The 22,538-nt window shown below is 36.9% G+C and overlaps 1 protein-coding gene across 1 annotated transcript in view; it reads right to left on the minus strand.

Moving 5' to 3' along the window:
- Positions 1-819: 819 nt before the first annotated feature.
- LOC136848686 (probable tubulin polyglutamylase ttll-15) overlaps positions 820-22,538 on the minus strand; it is a 62,244-nt gene continuing 40,525 nt past the window's right edge. Inside the window, exons 3-5 of the mRNA XM_067121164.1 lie at positions 15,486-16,059; positions 11,980-12,148; positions 820-1,811 (exon numbers count right to left, since the gene is read on the minus strand). Of these exons, the coding sequence (XP_066977265.1) occupies positions 1,179-1,811; positions 11,980-12,148; positions 15,486-16,059 (1,376 nt within the window). The 3' untranslated portion in view covers positions 820-1,178. The remainder of the gene's footprint in view (positions 1,812-11,979; positions 12,149-15,485; positions 16,060-22,538) is intronic.

The following is a 22,538-nucleotide window of genomic DNA, read 5'->3' on the forward strand; positions in this document are numbered from 1 at the left end:
TATGCCTTGCACAAACTGCCTATGTGTTCTCATGCCTCCTAAGTGAATATTTTTAAATCTTGGAAATAGAGTGAATTTATCATTTCAAAATTAATTTTGCCTCACTATTCTCAAGAAGCAAATATTTTAGGGGCAAAAAAAAATCATAATCCACATAACCATATAGGCAGGTATACATATAGATTTATAGATTTTAAGCATACATGCCAAGCACTGGGGCAACTAAGGCCATTCATCGCTGAAACGGAAAGTGACAGTGAAAAGGTTACAAAGGTGTAACAGGAGGAAAACCTTGCAGTTGCACTATGAATCAATTGTTAGGAGAGGGTCGGCAGTAAGATGGAAGAAAGAGAATATGAACGGAGGTACAGTAAAAGGAATGAAAGCAGTTGCACATGTAACTGCTTTTAACCAAAATTTCCAATAATACAATGTCAGGGATGTTCAATAGCTGCAAAATTTATATAGGACCAAAGGCAACTCAATAACAGGGGCTTTAATGTAGTAAGATATTCTTGAGATTTCTTATTCATGGCAAGTTGCTGATGTATGATAACAACCAATATTTTCTTCAGCATCATTTGAAAAAAGTAAAACAGATGTGCATTCAATATGTATTCCCACAACAATGTGTATCTATTGTATAATTTTATATATCTGAGTGCTCCAGTAACTGGAAACATTCTCATTTCATTTAGTCATTAATAATGAAACAAAATGATAGTCATGAGCTGACTTAGGAAGGAAAATCACAATGACAGATCAGTTTCAAAGTTTGATACGGCAGTTGAAACAGTGGAAGAACAGAAAAACTGGAGCATTTGTGTATCAAATTTATTGTCGAGTAAAATGCATCAACATTTCACCATAAAAAGGGAAGGGTAATAGGTCAAGAGTACTTCATCAAAAGTACAAAACATAAAACTTATAAAAAGAACGACAATATTTTTACAAAAAAATAAACAATATACAGTGATAGAGTTATTTCCACCACATCTCTGACTATTTGATTTTTTTTAAAGATTTTTTTCTTGATCAAAATTATTTGTAAAAAAATACTTATGCATCTGAATACCAAATACAGTAATATTAATGAAATGTGCTTTTAGTAATATCTAACTAATTCCTCTGCTAGTATATGCCTGTTACCATCAATGATAAACTTTAACAGCTTACTTTCAAGAACAGAAAGTTTTATCCATGAGGCATTTCCCACGAAACCACTCTGTCAGAAATGTGTTGTCTGGAGTTAGACCGCTCATATTTGCTGGATCATAGGCATGGTCTGGATTTACAGGCTGGGGCACAACTCGTCTACATTCCCCTCGGTATTTGTGTTCCATATATGCATGGGTTAAGATGGACAACTGGTCTTTCGAGAGGCAGGGAAGGCACAACTGACATTCAACTTTGTTACAAGCTTTAACATCTACACAGCTTGTGAGACAGTGATCAGCAAAAACAACTAAATCTTTAGAAGCTGCTTGCATTTCAGCTTCATCTTTGGACTGAGGCAGCAAATTACTAGAATGAACAATGCGACCAATTCCTACTAAAGTGAGCAGGTTAAAAAGCACCTGTTCATACAACAATCTATTTTCTTTAAAATGAGATGAAGATAAATTGGGTGACATATTTGCCTCCATCAGATGAACTTTCAGCTGATCATCTATGACAAAATCAAAGCGCATCATTTCAAAGAAATTTGATGGAGACGGATAATGGGAAGTTGCTTGTATCAGAGATGACTCCTTACTATAAAACGCATTACGAATGGCATCTTTTACAGCATTCCACACAACGTCTGGATCCTGTAAAAAAAAAAAAGAAAATGAGCCAAAAATAAGAATTACATTACTTGGGCATAATCTAATCCTATTATCTGATATTCAAATAGTTACTGAATGTGCATAGCAACTGTACCAACTTGGTTTCACCTTTTAAAATACTATATATTCTATGACCAAAATTTAAGATAAACTAATTTTGAATCTATTTTTACTATAAAGCAGCTGAAATTGAAATCTAACCCACTATCAAATGGCTGGGCTACTCCTGAAATAATAATTACATTCTCTGTTTTTAACTTCATTTCATACTTACAGCAATTTATGATACTACAGGCAGTCCCCAGTTTACGACAGGTCCAGCTTACGACGTTCCGAGGTTACGACGCTTTTCAAATATAGTCATTAGAAATTATTTCCCGGTTTACGACGCATGTTCCAGGGTTACGACACGTTGTATGCCGATCCGACGGAAGAAATATGTCTCCAAAACGGCAGAATAATCAAAATTTGAGGTTCTTTTAATGAAAAACTCAATAAAAATGCAGTTTACATAATTTTCAATACACTCAAAGCATTAAAAGTAAGGTTTTCTTTGGATTTTTGATGATTTTTCGGTTTGCGACAATTTTCGGTTTACGACAGAGTAAAAACGGAACCACGCCATAAACCGGGGACTGCCTGTATAACAAAGACAAACAAACACAGACGTTACTTTACTAATGTTGACTGTTACTAAGGGAATGTTAGCTGAGACGCAATTATTCTAGTCTGCTTGCATTACATTTGTTAGCAATAAAAAAACTAATGGGAATCAATTGCATACAAAAACACGTATTTTCTACAAAATTAAATTACAAGCATATACTCATAAAAATTGACACTACCCACATACACACTCGCTCATTAAAACTTTGTGTAAATACCCTGCTACTGTATCATACAAAGATTTTCAAATTAGGGGTTGCCAGCCTTTTTCTGGGTGTCGCAAGATCATTCTTGAGCAAGGGCTTATTATGTTTAAGCTTTTTTTAACTTCACGCTGTTACACGAAGCAACACCCGATCATCGGGCCAAAACAATCTATAATTTAACTTATTTAACAGAAATAGTTATAATAATATCTTTTTAATGCAAGCAGCAATTTTATCACAATGCAGTGCTATTTTTGTACTAAGACATTACATAGATTAGGGTTACCATACGTCTCGGTTTGGCCAGGACTTGCCCCGCATTTGAGGCCTTGTCCTAGGCATTGCAGTCAGTCAGAAAAATGTCCCAGAATGTTCAGGACAAGCAGTCAGTCACCCAACAATGTTACAATGTTCAGTGGGAATGTGTATACAGCAAATTAACAGTGAAAAATCGTGTTTGCAGACAGACTTTGGACCTGTCAGAGCAAAAAGGCCTAACAGATTTGGAAGCAGAAATGAATAGGAAAAAATCGTGTTTTCAGATAAACTTGTGACCTGTCAGATGAAAAAATGTCTAACAGATTTGAAAGGAGGAATAGATAAAAATGTGTACAGTAGATAGGTTTGGGAACCGTCATAGTGAATATACAGTACATTACTTTTGTACTGTCTTTGGTTGATGAAAATATGGTAACCCTACATATTATTGAATCAAGAATTTTAAAGGGAGTCAGTGGTCACACTGAGTTGCTCAAAAGGGGTCACAGCATGAAAAAGGTTGAAAACCACTGGTATAGTGAAAATACTCATAAAATATAGAATAAAATAACTTTATGCTTCATGAAGAAGACCAGTCCTTTGAGAAATTTCAACATCTCACTCTCATTAAATAAAATTTCCTCTTTAAGTGCACTGGAAAACATGTTTCCATTCACATCCTGCTACTAACAGAGGAAATATAAGTGGCACTTCACCTTAAGGGGAAACAACTTATCTGAGTCCAGCAAAAAAAATAGAAAAAATTTTACTTTTGTAATTTTGCATGTAAAGTATGTGTAGTTTTTTCATGTTAAAAATTCTAACTTCAGTATATACTTGGTGTAAATTGTTAAATTATTGCTTGAAAAGTGATTTCTAAAAGTGAAAGTGTCATGTTTAGTTGAATAGTGTAACTGCATGCATGTACAGTGGAATCTCAGATTTCGTAAGTAATCCGTTCCAGAAAGTCTGATGAAGTCCAAATCGTACAAAAATAGAAGCAATAATTCCCATAAGGAATAATGTAAGTCCAATTAATCCATTCCAGACACCAAAAAATATTAACAAAAAATACAATTTATAGAGAATAAATATACATGAAACAATGAGAAATAAAATAAAAAAAAAATTACTAATGAAATGGATATGTGACATTTAACGTCACTTTTACTTTTATTGAAGACGACTGATGGTGTATGGAAGACGGCGAGGAGGGGAGAGGGAGGAGGAGAAGTTATTGTTTGGAAGGGGAATCCCCCTCCATAAAGACTCGGGTATCAAGACTCCCTGACCATCCCCCCTCATAATTAGAACCCTCGGAAAACTTTCAAACTTTGCTACCAGTTCTTTCTTGAATTAAATTGTCTCTCTCATCTTCTTTATAGGAGGGCTGGCAGATGCTTTAACGAGGTGAGAAAACCGGTTTAGGGAGCTGTGCCAACAGAGGGGAGAAAACCAATTTATTACCAGGGCAAGACTGTTTCTTTCTCCAGGGTAAAAGAAGTCTCTCTCTCTGAGATAAGAGAGAGAGATTTTTTATGCATATGTAACATGTATATTTATTTGTTTTGTATAGCTTCACAGATTAACATGACATTACTTTGTCATTCATGTTTTCATATTTTGAATATCTTCATAGATTAACATGACATTACTTTGTCATTAATGTTTTCATATTTTCCATGCTATAATTACAACTTTTTGCATTTCAATAAAAGCAGACTGGGTTTGGGCGCTCAATGAGTGGCTGAGTCAGGTGGTGGGCCTGGGAGTATTTCCAGTTGTACGATATCCAAGCAGATGTATGAAACCAGGGACAAGATTTCAACAAAAAAAGTTGATGAACATCGAATTGTATGAAAACAAGGGTATACGACATCCAAGGTTTGACTGTATATACTACAGTATACAGCAGACCCCCACTTTTATGTGCTTCACTTTGTCGCAGATTTTTGTGGAACATATCTTTCAATTTTACATGGGAACTTTCACCAATTCACAAATTTTTCTAGGGACCGTACCTTTAAAATGATCACTACCTAATTTGCTTTTTTTCGTAGAGTAATACTGTGTGTTCATTAATTACTGTATTTTTTCATTAAAGGACATGTATACAGAGAGAGAGAGATGATACTGTGTGTTCATTAATTACTGTATTTTTTCATTAAAGAGAGAGAGAGAGAGAGAGAGAGAGAGAACTTGCTACTGGTGGTTTTGAGTTACCTACGTATGAAAATCTGATTTTTAATATTTTTAAGGTGATAATAAACACAGTATAAATGGATTCTGTAAGTGAAATAAAATTTTACTGATACTTTACTGTGTTTTCTCATTAAAGGATATGTATACTGAGAGAGAGAGAAAGGATATGTATACTGAGAGAGAGAGAGAGAGAGAGAGAGAGAGAGAGAGAGAGAGAGAGAGAGAGAGAGAGAGAGAGAGAGAGAGGAAATGACTAGGTCAAGTACAACATAAACCAAGAGCTTACTGTAGGAAATCATTTTTTTTATCGTAAATGTATTTGTACATAATCACGAAAATACTAACATGATGTAACAAACCTAGCATTCTATTTGGAGCAACCTGTCCCATCGTTCTAAACTACCCACATATTTTAGATATACTCCATACAGTAGTACTATTCTAAAATACTTACTGTAGAGTAAATATTTCAAAATCATCTTACAACACAGCAAAATATCAGTTAGATGTATGTACATTATGTGCAGTACAGTAGACGATAAGCAGTTATGCCAGGCAAAAGAAAATGTGCGTCTGATTTATAGGGGATACTTAGGAGTAACAGTTGAAGGCGGGTAAGTAGTGTTGTAAGATGACTTTGAAATGATGTTGGGGTGTTAGGGATGATAGTTTGAGGTACAAAGTATTTTTGTTTGTACTGTCAAGCTGGGCGATGAACTGTTAAAATAGGTAGTTGTAAGTGTTTATGGGTATATATACAGTACTTATGAGTAACAGTTGTAGGAGGGTAATGTAAGATAACTTTGGGTGTTCTGGGATGATGGTTAGGGGTGTATTATTATTTGAAATAACATTAAATTGTTATAGTATGACAATTTAAGGTATATTTTTGTTTGAATTATTAAATTATAGTTCAAACAAAAATATACCTTAAATTGTCATACTATAACAATTTAATGTTATTTCAAATAATAATACACCCCCAACAATCATCCCAGAACACCCAAAGTTATCTTACATTACCCTCCTACAACTGTTACTCATAAGTACTGTATATATATTTCATAAACACTTCATGCAACTACCTATTTTAACAGTTCATCGCCCAGCTTGACAGTACAAACAAAAATACTTTGTACCTCAAATTAGGCAGTGAACTGCTAAAACAGGCAGTTATAAGTGTTTCAGTTTAAGGGGTACAGTGTATTTGGCAGCTATATGCAGTTAAGAGTTTTTGAAGGGATTTTGCATTTCTGCAGATTTTGCATTTCTGTGGTGGGTTCTGGAACCTATCCCCACGAAAAAGTGGGGGTCTACTTTAGTGTAACTGTGTTTCTCAGTAAACATACTGCATTACTTGTTTACCCTAGGTTTCAACCGATGATATATGATTGCCTAAGCTGAAGTAGATTGTGATGTGTTTTACATGAGTAAGGGTTTGTAAATTTTCCTATGCCATACCATATAAGTAGCAATAAAGAATAACCCAGAGAGAGAAACAGAAAGGCAAGCAAAGGAACAGCAAGTGCGTAATGCAGTTTACTTCAATGGGATACGTGTATGTATACACACACACACACACACACACAAGCAGCCAGAGTGAGAATGAAACGTCTCTGATATAGTCATGACACAACTCTATCAGCCACTCAAAGGTGATAAACAAAAATAGCAAATTTTAAAAGTAATTTGTATTTTTCCTAGCATACAAACCTGAAGTTCTTTACACAGGATTTAGCTTGCAAATGCAAGCTGAAACTGCCACTCAAAGTTATTAACAATACAGTAGTCAACTACCAACAGGCAAGAGAAAGCCCTACCCACCTGTCATTCTGCACTCCACTTTGCATTCCAGCCCAGGTACCAGAGCCAGATCACTTCTCAGTTCCAAAATTTTTCCCAGGGACTCTAGTCAACACTGTATCTCATCCTCCCCCCCACCCCCACAACGCAAAAATGGCACACAGGAAGTTGTCTGGTGGACCAAGTAGTCGACAAAGACTACCCTTCAAAACAAAAGCATTTTGAATATAGTCTCCTCCTTCAGGTTATCCATTGACTTCGCATGTGACAGAGAGAGAGTATCCATTGTTTTTGCACAAGAGAGAGAGAGAGAGAGAGAGACTCAAGTTTACTTGTGGTATCAGTTTGGCACTGACTGAGATAGATTTTTCTCCTTTCAATAAGTCAGGGGTGAAGGTAGAAAGTCCTTAATCTGTATTGGTCCTATGTGAATTCCCTGTACAGATACTGGTGAAATCATATGGCTCAAAACACCACTAGTAAGTCATGACCAAGGCAACCTGGGGAGAGCCTAAGCTCTCTCAGTAGCAGGGAAACAACTCCAGATAATGCCCAAGTGCTTCCCAAAGGCCATCCAGCTTACAACCAGGCTCGATTGCCTCTAGAAACAGCAGCCTCTGCACCTTGGTATCTGGATCCTGGTGTATAGGACCCTCATGACAACTCAAGGTGCTGACGAGACACCCCTCCCATAGGAGGCCTGTCTAAAACCCCTATGGGTTTGTTCCACACTTAGGTGCATAACCCATTCGATTCTAAGACCAATACATACAAGTACAGTACTTGACAAGATATTAGGCCGCTTAACATCAAGTGGCCTAATCTCTTGTCGAATTCTGAAGGAACGGAAAATTTGAGAAGTAATTTCGTCATGGCATTAGGCCACTTACAGCGAGTAGGGAAAGGGGAGGAGCTCAGACACTCGACAAGGTGAGAGCTCTCAGTCTCGTCCACGCTCCCACCGCAATTTTTGCCTACCACGTATCTCTTTATTGCCCCCTGTGACCTTAATATGGGCAAAGAGAGTTATTTGAGTCAACAGATGATAGCACAGATATGTGCACTGCAGCAATCTGGCCTTACAACAAAGCAGATATCGGATCAGCTGGGTGTGAGAAAGACATTCAATTCAACGCTGGGTTGCCAGATTTAACAAAGGTGGCAACAATGAGGTGCTGTCTCAAAAAAACCGCTCTGGTATGCTGAAGAAGACTTCTGATCGAAGTTTGACTGTTCTCAAGTGTCAATTAGAAAGTAACCCACGCCTGACAGCAAGAAAATTGAAAGAAACCAATCCACAATTGTTTAGCGAGGTCTCAGTTCGTACCATGAACCGCTGTATCAGTGAACTTGGTTACACAAAAGGGTCCAATTTACAAAGAAATACAGTGTGTGGGATGAGGCTCAATGGATGAGCTTGGTCTGGTCTGATGAATCAACGTCTACGGTGACTTGTAATAGGGGAAGAAATGTTTATCGCAAGGCTGGAAGTGACGCTCTTGACCCTCGGTATCCGGAAGGGACTGTTAAGCACCCAGACTCCCCTGTGGTTTGGGGTGCTTTTACAGGCTATGGTGTGTCAAAGCTTCGTGTGTTCGAACCAAACGAAAAAGTTAACCAGTATAATTATCTGGAATTAATGTGTGACATTTTGCCTGATGTGTCTGAGGATACAAACACTACGGTTTTTCAGCAGGATGGAGCCAGGGCCCACACAGCTAAATCTGTTACTCAGTGGTTTGAGACTGTCAAGTTCAAGCATATTAATGACTGGGCAGGGAATACCCCCAATATAAGCCCCATACAGAACTTGTGGGAGATCGTCAAGTGAGATCTTCAAGGGAAAGATGTGTCATCCATCCCGCAACTGGAGAAGGAAATCCGTGCATCTTGGCAAAACATCTCTAAGGAAACTTTATATAATCTCGCCTTATCTGTGCCCAAGAGACTGAAGGAGGTTATTAAACGCAAGGGGAATCCTACTAAATATTATAACTCTAACCTAGCCCCAATGCTTAACCAGCTCGTCCTTCGGAACCTCCAAAGCAACAAAGGGGGATGGTCCCTGGCACCCTTGTCCCATCTAGTACAGGCAAGGCCTCCGCCAGGTGAACAAGTTGACAACAAACCCACGGTCATGGGAGGCGTACTCGCTCAAGAAAATGTGGGCAAGGGTTATCCATGATCATGCCAAAACCTTGCTAGAAGATGGACTTCTACACAAAAGAAACCCTTAATAAGTCTGAATATCAGAACCACACGGGTCTTTACTTCCCTGGACCCCTACAAGCCAAGGATCCCATACTGGTAGTACAGGTATCCTGGCTGACCTAGATAGCTTGGCTAGCTAGGCTGGACCAGCACCCCTGGGTTACAGATTTACAAGAAGCTTTGTGCACCAGAGTACGACAAAACTTACGAAACACACACTAACTGAAGGAGAGAGCCTGGCCAAAATACTTGAAGGAAATGGAGACCTGTCTCTACATGGCCTCTTTCCTCCACTAAATGAGGATAAAGCGAAGTGTAACACTTCACTAAACACAGATGAACAGAAGGCAATTCCTCTGATTCAAACCCTTCTTCTGCCAGAGAGGACAGGAGGCGACAGCTGGTGACAGGAGGTGACAGCTATCGGCAAAAGGCAGCAGCAGAGTACCCGTAATACATCCGTGACCAGATGTAAGGGAAACAAGGAAACACACACTAAAGAGACTCAGCTGTGTCAACACAAGTCAGTTAAGCAAAAGAAAACGGGAAATATTGAGAGACGGGGGAAGAGGAATTGCGACCACTCTCTCGCCTCATCTGAGAGCGAGTCAACAGACTTGAGAGTATTCCCATGCAACACATCCATAGCAAACTAAGTAGCTAAAATGATATCTAGCTTGTAAACAATAGAAATACTGTAACCATGGTAGGAAAAGAAACAGTAATTGAAGCATAAGTAAGAGATTCGTTGATAGCCAAAGAAAAAGCATGTAAAGAACGAACAAGTGCCTTTCGACGGAGAAAGAAGAATAGGCTTGCAGACAAGGATTTAGAATGAGCAATTGATGAAGAGAATGGTTTAACAATCGACTAAGTCGACATCACATCAGAAAAATACAACTCACTAGACACAGTATATCACAACACTGTCTATCCTATACAGTATAATTAGTCCTTTCGGTGCTAACAACCTTATACAGTACTAAGTGCTAATGACGGTAGAACTTGCATAAGTTGCGTAGATTAAAGTTTCCCAAAGCAGTGGGAAACAACCTTTTGGCTAACACACTAAAAAAGACTCAGAGCACTGAAAAATGGAGAGGCAGGTGGTGTTGGAGGGCACAGAACCACATCGCCTGAGAACCGACCCAGTTCCCTGGCAGCGGACTCTTACAACTGTTGCAGAGCAGTCCTAGGCTCGGGCTACAGATGGGCAAGGGCACCGACCCTTTACCTCTTACAGGGAAACGCAAAATGATTGTACACTATGGGGGGGACCCAGAATGGTTCCCTAACAAATTCTAACTTCTCAATAAGCTTTTCCTGAACTGAAAGGGGAGCAGAAGGCGGAGCTAACATGGAAGTCTAAGCATTAACTAAAGAATTGGCAAAAGAAAAGCCTAGACCGAATAAGAATAAATACAGATGAAGGACCTGGGGAAAGGGGAGGAATGATAGGTTGGTGACCTGACCTAACTAGTTGCTTTCGCAATCTATCTGCTTCTCTCCTCTTCCTATACCAACGAACTTAAGCAGAAAGTCATTCAAAAATCCCTACTTCCTCACATTATTCTCAAAATTACACTTTATACCACTGCAGCTGGGGCAGTGTGTATCTCCTAAAAAATTAACATCCTGCTACCACAGTAATCATTCCTAAGGAACCTGACGTTCTTAGCCTTGATTCCATTGTAAGGCATCCTAGAAAAAATATATGTACATTACCATGATGGCAGCAAACAGCCATAAAATGCCAACAAGTGCCTATACACAATGGCAGCAAGGAAAATTCTAATAAGAGCTAAAACACTCAAAACAAACATGGTAGAGAACAGGTGTACTAGATAGTCATCTGAGCAACAATGCAATCTTTTGCTTGAATGCAAACTCGCCTATCAGGGAGGTAGCCCTTGAAAGTTACATCATTTTGTATTGTTAAAACTATACTTTAAAAACCCATAGAGAAAAGATATTTTTGCCTCTTGCATTATCATTATATCACAAAGACCTCTTGTCATATATGAAAATGCTATCTAGTTAAAAACTTAAAGAAAGCCATATGTGATAATCAGCATCTCACACTTTGATGTTGCCAAGGATGATCATTAGTTTGGGACAGCAGTAACTAGACTGAAGAAATTACTACTTCACAGAGGCCAACTAAATGGATTTTTTGTCTGGTGGGACCATAAACATGTTAACATGTCTCAGGTCCCAAAACTATCAGCTACAATTATATGAACTCCAACCTGCCCTCGGTATCTTAGGTGTTACGAGAAGGAATATACCACAAGTTAAAGATCCATGCACTTAACATCAACAAAATATGTTAAAAACCATATTTGTGGATTTAAACCCTGGAACACATTCAAGTGTTTCCAGAATCCCCACCCCCCCTCACCATACCCAGGCATCTTCTTTTGAGGGTAACCAAGACATATGCAGGATGTTGGCCCCCTGCCTTACAACCTACTGTATGTTAAGATGACAGGACTATCATGCAAAACCAACTATTGTAGTTTAAACTAAAAATCCAAGAATTATTAAAATCACATCACTGATCACTGCTTTTTTATTACCACTCTTCTTCAGAAACTAACTACGGTGAGATAGTGAACTGATATTTTTTATGCTGCTTAGAGTGACAAGCTAATAACTAAACCCACCAACTACTTAAAAACTAAACAAATCAAAAATATAAACCCGGTAACTACTTAAAAACTACACAAATCAAAAATGATCTTTACATGCTTTAGTGATCACACCTTTAAATACAGATATTAAATTTTAAAAATCAGTCTTACTTTATCTTCTGCCCTTAGCCAAGCATCAAATGAGCCTTTCATGCCGAACCCAAAATCTTTGTAATATTTGGCAAGTGAGGGTACCTTCCAGACTGGCAAATAATCATCACCAACTACATATTTATCACGTATTTCTGGATCAAATGGATGGTATTTCTCAGGACAAAATCTGAAAAATAGAAATTGTGAGTTTAGTAACCTACCACAGCATAAAATAAATTAGTAAGAAATATCCATTATTAAATCATCAAATATTCATAGTTAACAACAAACTAAACTTTTTGAACGCTAAAAATACTGTACAAAAATTAACTATCGTAAAGTTGTTTTACTATAAAAACTCATTACTTTATGAAGCCTCTTCTGTGGTAGCAGTTGCCTCGAGACATAACCTAGATAAGTCTCCCTTTCCACCTGTTATGAGCATGCAACAAGGTATTGTAGTGCCTCATTATGAAACATTAAAATCTTTTCCATATTATTCAAACATTCTAGCTTTCATTATTATAGCTGTCATACTGATGATACTTGCATCACTTTTTTTCTCATTTCTTGGTATGTGTATATTTTTGACAGCTTGGAGTTTGTAAATGGACTTCCAATCAGCAGTAATCTCTGAACAACTGAGCTGGCTCCTAGATGTCTTTTTCAGTTAGTCATTGTATTCTTGATGTTGGATTACATTTAAGTATATACTTTGGACCACTTAATGGACTCTGGGTTTAAATTTATGCATATCTTTTGCATATTTGAGTCGTTATAACCTTGAAATATGCATTATTGAGTTTACTTTGATGCAGTGTTTAGCCTAGCACTTGGAAAGCAAAACCATAGCTAAATTTATGATTTTTTTTCAAGTAGCTTATTACACTACTATATTGCCCAGTATCAAATTTTTCCAAAATAAGTTCCTGAAATTTACAGTGTGTCCTAGAGGTTGAAAGTTGTTTCACATGGCCCATCCTAACCCCAGAAGGAGGTTATCTTTTTACAGGCTGCTCTATGAGCAAGAGCCTGAGCTGGCTTTAACAATAGGTTATCTTTGTTAGAGTAATAAGAACTACTGTATAACCTCTGAATAAAGTGTATAAATTATTGTAGTTAAAAGGGTAAAATAAAGTGTATAAATTATTGTAGTTAAAACAGTAAAACAAATTATCATTACAAAACAAAAAACATATGATGTCATACATGTTCATTCCCAATTATTATGGACAAGTTAACAGACAAGTAGTAACTTAAATGTTGTATCTCAACATTATCTGTATTTTCGTTCTTCTTAAGCAAAACATTATTTGTATTTTCGCTCTTCTTAAGCAACCCTGACTTAATTTTAAGTAATAATTATTACCTAACAAAAGTAGCACTGCAGTATGCTAAAATGGTTTACTGATTAACCATGCTATAACAAGAATATTCTACTCAAAATGGAAATTCTTATGATAATGTCTTCAAACCTTCACATCTGACTATTTTATGCTTGGTAACAATGTGCAAACTATTTTCAGGTTTTGAAGATTAAAAGATTGAAAATGTTCATTGCATTTAATTTATGATGCCATGTTCATGATAAGTTTTTTAACTTAATGAAACTGCAATACAATGTTACCTCATAATCCCAATATTTCCTATTGTTGTGTTTTGTTTTCCTTTGTCTGAGATAAAAAAATAATTGCTGTGTGAGCCTACATCTCATGCTGTCTGAATCTTGAAATACTGCACCAGCTGTATCCCCATCTATTTGCATCTATTTAAATCATAAATGTTGCTGTGTTAGTTTTTCACTTTGCTGATATGTCAACTTCAGAAAAGCTTATTTTATATTACAGTAAAATCAATGAGTTTGACAAAACAAAACATCACATTTTTAAGATAAATAGACTGAAAAAACTACAATAATCCATTTGAAGTACCAGCCAAAGTCAATCTAATGCACTGAGACAACTGAATATGTACAGCACGATTACCAAAACAAAGCCATTAACTTGTGAATACTGCCACCTTATTTTCATGTTTATTTATTATTTCCAAAAATTTTGCTACTCAAAATTGAGGTGCTTCTTTGGGGTCAGAGTGCTTTTGATGCCAAGAAATACGGTAATTTCTATTAAAATTACTCCAATATTGGATTACTGGTTAGGGTATAGATAAAAGGTTTAAATAGTTTCACTTCTGCATCATTATCCTAGTTATGTAACTTTGCAAGCTAATTTAGGGAATGTTAACTTTAAGTGCTGAAACATTTTAAATAATAGTACTTATCTGTGTATTACTGATCATGTCTTAGCACAGGTGTATTGGGAATCCCAGCAAACATTGCTATAGTACTACTGTTTCATGGACAGTATTGAGAAGGACCCCCATTTGTTATGTAGAGCTAGCCGGGGCCAAATATGCACTCCAGATTAAGTTTACGAAAAATTCAGACTGGCTGACCTCTCAAAGGGCATTCTATAATTTCAAGAGGAGCTATCAGAAGTCCAGGAGTTCCACAGTGAGGTTTCCTCCACAACAAAGAGAATCTCAGTGTCACTGAAGAACATGGGCAGAGCTAAATCAGGTGAGAAGGGCTCTAAATTTAATAAGTTTCAGCGTCCTTTCCTATTCTCAATTCCAACAAAAGATGGAGCAAAATCTCCATGACTTGAGAACCTTACTTGAGGATATATATTCCTAGCCAGACCCTTGTAGCCCTCCATTTCATCACTACAAGAGTTTTTCTTTTTGTGATATTTTCAAGCACTACAGTATCAACAAATATGGAGATTCTTGTGCCTCTGATAATGTACCATCAGCACATGATAATAAATTGTTCTGTAATAACAATGTTCCTCATGTTTCTGGTTCCTTTTCACCAGCATGTGGACTAGTAGCAGCAACACATGCCTTCTCATTAGATGTTGAGGTGAGTCCAAATGCTGAGTCTTCTCACACTACAGTAGCTCCTCACCATGAGACAACCTTTGATGCTGTGGCCATGAATTACCATTTAGCCAGTGGCAACTCTCAAAGAACAAAGTTGGCTTATACTTTCCCCCTTCCATGGGTGTGCCTGTGACTTGTGCCACATAAAGGAGACATCAAGTTTTCTACAAAGTGCTTATCTCAGTCCAAAGCAGGATTGAATTATGCTGATTTCCTAATCTCTAGCAGCTCAGCCCATTTTGGTGAACTGGCTTTGACAATTCATTTCACCCTTCATTATAATGGAAAAGTAAAGGTTAATAAACCAGCGCCAAGCAGTAACAATAAACAAAATACCATCTCTCAGGGTAGTTCTGGAATGGAGCAATGTACCAAGAACCTGCATGCTCTACATCGCCTAGATCTAATATCTCAATTGTCTGAAGTATCTAACTGAACTTGGATACCTGGATACATCCTCAGATAGCTGTAAATGGAAAGAGTTCTTCTGGGCACATCTCGAATAAACAGCTACCATTGAAGGACTATCATACAATAATAAGTTTGTTGAAAATACTGACTTGATTCTTGATTTTCCATACCTAAAAAGTACGTCTCCTTCAAATACATAAACTCGTAAAGGTTCAATTGATGTGATAATCGTATAAACTCCAATATCAAATTTGTGTCCGTCTATAAGAATTGGATTGTGAATAAATTCCTGGACAAAAGTCCCTTCAATGCCAAGATCCAAAGCATCTAGCTTTTCTATCTTAATGCCCCTGTGATTATTTGACTTTTGTACAAACATCATCTCTGGATTTTTCTTGGCATGAGTCAGTAACTGGTCCTTTTCAGCTGGCATTCGGAATGCTTTGGGAACATGGGGCAGACCCGAAATGGCTAAATTCACCTTATTGGATATATAACCAGATCCTGGGAAGTGGTTGACCTTCTGGTGGGGCTTTAGGTTAACCATCATGGTCTTCAGCTCTCTAAAAGGATAGTTGTGTGACCACAAGACATCCCAGTCATCACCATCATTAGCTAGATTATACCCTAGCCTACTGAAAACATTGGTCACATGCTTAAGATATCCTGTGTTTTTTTTATTTCCTCTGATCCATGCCACAGGTTTTGCACGACTGGTATCCTCAGCTTTAGTAACTGCATCTCCTGCAATACATAACACTACATTCAGAATTCTCATTATTTAAAACAATGACAAATGTTAGGGGAAAGGCACATTTACAAGCATGAACCCTTGAAAGTACACTGAAATTCATTATTATAAAACTGCTTTTAAATATTTTCCTGTCATATTTGTCATACAAAATTACAACTAAATTTCAAGTTTTCTAATTACTGTACAATCTCTTGTTTCACTTATATGACACTACTGGAATGGTGATGTATTAACCAAGAATAGTAATCAAATGAAGACAAGATCTTTGACATTCTGTTCTGCTGAGCATCATTTAGTACAAGGGACCTTCCCACAGGGTCATATTCATCATTAGCCATTTTGGAAAATAAAATTAGCCACTGGGGAGGAACTAATCAGGGAACCTGGAAGCAGGGAATTTGCACTAAAATAACAATTTGTATATTGAAAATTAAATTATTTTGCCCACTAAAATATACGACTCATATTTCACGGATGTGAGAAATGACAGCTTTTCTGTATTCCTACAAACTACACTCAACAGTGATGGTACAGTAATATTAACAGTTTATACAGTAACACAGATCTTAAGGTCTTGGGTAAATAAAATAGGTTGTTAGTGTACCAGAGGACCCAATGATCATCATCAATTGCATAGTCTTCTCCCTTTATGGGACTATACACATTAAATGAGTTTTTGCCACTCTTCTCTGAACTGTGCTCTTTTTGACTGAGCTTCCATAAAGTCAAAGTCTTCGTCTATTCCATTCTGTGATTTCTTGATCTCCACTACTACTTCAACATCAAGTGCTTTCCTCACAAACTGTACCTCACCTCTTCTCATCACATGCCTAAACTAACTCATTTTTGAGATCTCAAGTTTTATCCAGCACTTTGATACCATGTCTTTCCACCAATTCTTTGTTCATCATAAAATTCTCCAATGTACTCCAGCCCTGAATCTTAATATTTTATAGTCACACCATTTTAAAATCACCTTTTCCCTTGTCAGTGCCCATTTTTTTCTGCATACAGTAGTACAAACCCATACGTAACCACTGTTGGTCTTTGCTCTCCCTAAAATGGGACATTTTTACTTACCATTACAGTAATCTGACTCTCTCAAAATCATCCACGCTGCAGCTACTCTCTAATTGCTCTCATCCCTTCTCATCACATGTCCATAACATCTTAACCTTTGAAATCTCAGTCTTTTTTCCAGGTCATCATACCACAACTTTCCATTAATTCTGCACTTGTAATGTGATCTTCCCTCCTTACTACAGCTATGTATCTTGATACTTTCCATACTTTCCAGCTACATATCTTCAAAATCTCCTACATACTGTATTCCTTCTCAGTGGCCACAATCCTGCTGCTTAAAGTAATATTGGTCTTATGTACTTACTATGTGACTTTTTTCTCACTACTAATGGGACATTGTCTATTTACCAGCTGTCAAGTTGTCTCCCATTTCATCCATGCTACAGCTTCTGTCCTACTAGTCTCTTGACTCCTGATTTAAAGTCCAATGTGTCTCTAAGGCAACAGAAATGCTCTATATCTTTTAGGACTTTCCTATCACAACAGGGTTTTGAACTCACCTCTTATCCATTTGTTCAACCCAAATACCTTCCTCGCAACAATGTACTTTGTATTTTGCTTCCTTTCTTGTTACCATTATATTTGTTTTGCTAAAACTTCTTTTATAATTCTCTCCTCTCTTCTCCCTACACATTCAATTCTTTTCCTTTTTAAACACCTCCACCACCTTTCTTGGATTCTACAATAAGCACTGGGTCATCTGCATAAAGCAGCTCCAAGGGGGGGCCCTTACCTGCACTCCTCTTTACGTACTTTCTTCCTTTCCTATAAACATCAAAAGTTCAGCACTGATCCTTGATGGACAAAAATTTGTACCTTTAAAGTATTCCAGCACATCTACAGTCTTCACTCTCAGATCTAGCATTTTAGTATAGAAACATCACTAGTTTAATGAGTCTTCCTGGTACCTCTAATGTTGTAAAGTCCACTTAATTATTTGTCTGATACTTTGTTACTACTATTGCAAGAACAACACATACGTGATATAATCTCCTCCTCTCAGAATGGTAATATTCCTCATCGTAAAGAAAGAATACTTATAAGAAAAGCTTACTACAAGCAGAGCGCTTAACATGAGACATTCACAGTGCTGAAATAAATAAAACCAATATCAACTAAAACAGTTTTCAAGTACAGTATCTATTACTGAGTCATCATTGTTAACAACAGCAATGATTCTACTTTTATATTCTGCAACCCTCAAAGATTTGATACTTTTCCTTAATCCAACTTTAACCACATACAAAACATCAATGGCCTTTACCCACATACTCTTGGGAAATCAGTTAGCCTTGGATTACACTGTTTAGTGACTTTACTTCTAATGATAAACTTTAGAATTTTTCCTGCTACTGCTTTTCCTGACTCATAACTTTTCTTTCTTTCAAAAACAAATCTTTTGCTTTCTTTGCTCACCCTTCTTCATCCTTTTACAATTTCTTTTTTTCTTTCAGACTGGTCTAGAAGAGGGTACAGCACTGAAATGCATAACGGTTCTCAAAAATGTCTCTTCAATGAATAATATAATAATGGTATGTGTACAGTATAATAAAGTATAATGGTATGTGTATAATATAGTACAGTACAATGGTATAGTGTGTATAATATAATACTGGTATAATTACCAAAACTCTTACCCCTCACAACTAATCGAACAGTTAACAAGTCTGATTAATGTTCTTACATCACTAACTACTGGAAAAGTTCTCAACAAACTAAAACTTAAGCTCAAGGGTTCTTGTAACTTACAAATGTAAATGATCCACTGATAGAATTCATTTATAAGATCCAGTCATGGGACCAAACATATACAGTAAAACAAAAGTAGCAGTAAAAAGAGCGACAGAACAAAAGCCTATGGAAAAGACCTACAGGAGTGACAGCGTGCAACTAAAAGTAAACAAAAATAACAATAACACAAGTTAAGACAAATACAGAGGGGGAGGAGGAAATCTGTGAGTTTGACAGAACAAGCTGCATGGTAAAAGGTGATTCCATAAAAGGAAGGTCTTGAGGGGTTGTGGTATTGTAAAGTCCCCGCTAAGCGGGTTTTCTGCGGTGACGACCCGTTTTCTTTGCTTCTCCTAGGATCGCCGCTCCTGGAACAATGGGTCACGCAAATTCAGACATACCCACTCAATTAAATTGTTTTGTGTAAATATTTACCTGCTACCAAATTGTATGTTATGCGTTTCTTTTTATCAGGTATCAGACTGTATTCAACTCTGCTATTGCTCATTTCTGTAACTCAAAGTGTGTTTTTTTATTGTATTTATTATCAAATGTTATTGACCTCAGGTCACCCTAGTTCTCATTGTATTCCTCGGCGTGACGTCAGTCCGCCGCTATATAAAGCAGCAGTAACCTTATCCTGCTCATTTCTTTCGCACCTCTTAAAGTGGTGACCCCGGAGTGGTTCCCGGAGCCATTAGCGGACTCACAAGGCGACTTAGTCTTGGCTCCAGGAACTACCCACGCCCCTAGCGGACTAATTACGGCGCTGTAACCAGCGTTCGGGCGTGCTGACTCCCGTCGGCAAATCACCAGCGTCATTTAACGGACTCACACGGCACGCTCCCAAGTGTGTATTGACGCGAGTATTCCACTCCAATTAAGAGGGCAAGAGCGAGCATGGATGCGGACATCCCCTCCCTCGTTCAGTTAACCGTAAACCTCACGGATTCAGACGTTTACCTCCCACCCATATCACCCACGCCCCTCTCCGTGCCGAGGCTCTCGCGCTCCTCCACACCGCTGCCCGCACCCCACAAACTGCCCTGCCCGGCGCCCTGTCCGGCAGGTCGAACAAAAGCCGCCCTCGCCATAAAGCTGCCGGGGGGAGTATTTGTAAAGTCCTCGCTAAGCGGGTTTTCTGTGGAGACGACCCGTTTTCTTTGCTTCGCCTAGCATCGCCGCTCCTGGGATAACGGGTCACGCAAATTCAGACATACCCAATCAATTAAATTATTTTATGTAAATATTTACCATCTACCAAATTGTATGTTATGCGTTTCTTTTTCTCAGGTATCAGAATGCATTCAACTCTGCTATTGCTCATTTCTATAACTCAAAAGTGTGTTGTTTATTGTATTTTTGTCAATGGAGTGGATGGGAACATGCAAGAAGGCCTCCAGCCCGTGGGCCTCAACTCACCACATAATTTACAGTTAGAGTTTTATATCATTAATGTATATATAAGAATATTTATATCCTAAACGAATTTATAATTAAATATCTAGTTTAGATAATGCCCTTCATATACAATATATATTGCTGTTTTATATATACGATATAAATAGTGTCTCATACTGATATATATATATATTTAAAAATATATATATGAATTTCAGCTGCTTCCACAAAGATCCTATTTATTTTATATATTATTTATTATTATATAGAGCCATTATATATATATATATCATATATTATATTTTGGTTTGTATATATCCTTTGCCAGACTATCAGCCATCTCATTCAAATGAATACCAATATGAGATGGCAATCAGAAACTTGACAAAATATATATTTATATATTATATTACATACACAAGTTATTTACACTTATTTACCAATATATATTTATCAATTAAAATTAGAGTTAAGAGCAATTAAGGATATATATATGGCAATCCACGAAAACAAACATATTTTCATCTTGTTTACTGTATTATATAGTTAATATTTATATATGAATGGTATGTAATTCAGCGGTATTATAGGTAGTTTTATCTTATATTATATTTTGACTGTGTCTCGTCAATATATATATATCATTTATATATATATTATATATATATACCACATATTACATCCAACCTTGATACCATTCACTGAACCATCACAGTACATATGTACTATTACCCTTAGGCAATGTATTTATTTTAGACAAAATATTTGTTTCCATATATATTATGTGTTGCATATCACTTTTTTACAGTATATAGTTTATAATATATTTACATTTATTTTGTAATATTATATACGGCTTCATTGGAACTACTACTTGTAATTTTACACAGAATCTTATAATATCATATATCATCAGTATATTATACATATTTTCTTAAAATAACTGTTGAATTTAACATGACAACTTCTATTGCCTGAATAACTGTCAGCACTCTTTATAGGTTCTTTTCCCCTTCTAATCATACGAAGAGCAGCCATAGCCGCTACCTCTTGTACTTGATCAACACACTATAGATTCAATTCCAGCCTCATGATTTCAATCCTAGTACTTATGGAACAACCCAAAAATAACTCATTGCTTTATTCTGAATTATTTCCAGTGGTCTCAACTCTGTGTTCAATAATTTATATAGCACAGGTGATGCATAGTCAATAACTGAACGCACCGTACTGATGTACATCATTCTTAAAACAGGAATACCAGCACCATTACCTTTGTTTGCCAACACTGCAAAGGTCCTCATTCGAGCTAGACAGACATTTTCAATATATTAATTTAATTCGAGCTTTGTTAAATCCAGTGTACATACCCAGATACTTATAATATTTAGTTTCTCCAAAGTTTTACCATTTATAGTAACTGTATTACTATTAGCCATCTTGATTGAAATTTGCTCTTTTGTTCATTTATCACCAAGCCCATGTGCATGCACAAATTCTGTAATTCTGCCATAGCCCTATTAAATGATTTCACTGACACACTGTATCAGAATATCATCAGCATAAATAATAACCTCCAGTACCAGCAGGGAAATTATGCCTTGCATTTTTATCCATTAAAACATTAAAGGGTAGGACTAAGAACACCATATATGAGGAATACCGCAACTCCATCAACATTTCCTCGGACTCATATCCTTGAAAACCAAACTTTTGCTCTTCTTTCAGTTAAGTAACCCTAATCCACCTCAGTAAAAATCCCTGGCACTTTGTTAACGAGCTCTTCAAGAATCACATCACTGCAAGCCCTGTCAAAAGCTCCTTTCAAGTCAACAAATACTCTGCATTTAACATTAGCATTACTTAAGGCTTTAATAACGCAATTATAAAGTACTCTTATATTTTATGAAACCAAACATATTGACGATAATTGGTCACCAATCATAGTATATCTATTTAATACAAGACTCTCCATTAATTTACACAACAAGATGTAATAAATAGGCCTATATTCTCCGTTGCTCTTTCAAAATAGGTACAACAAGAGCTATCTTCCATTTATATAGCAGCCTGCCATTTTATATGAAAGATTAATTAGATCTAACAAAGGACTATCCTCCATCATAATTAAACAGTTTACAACATCATGCGTTATCCCATCCGCACCTGGCGCGGTAGATTAACCTTTCTTCATACAAAAACAATTCGTCTTTTGTAAATGGCAAGCAAGTCTCACAGTTGATCGCCTCTTGTA

The sequence above is a fragment of the Macrobrachium rosenbergii genome, chromosome 2, assembly GCF_040412425.1.
Source record: "Macrobrachium rosenbergii isolate ZJJX-2024 chromosome 2, ASM4041242v1, whole genome shotgun sequence".
NCBI classification, from domain to species: Eukaryota; Metazoa; Arthropoda; class Malacostraca; order Decapoda; family Palaemonidae; genus Macrobrachium; species Macrobrachium rosenbergii.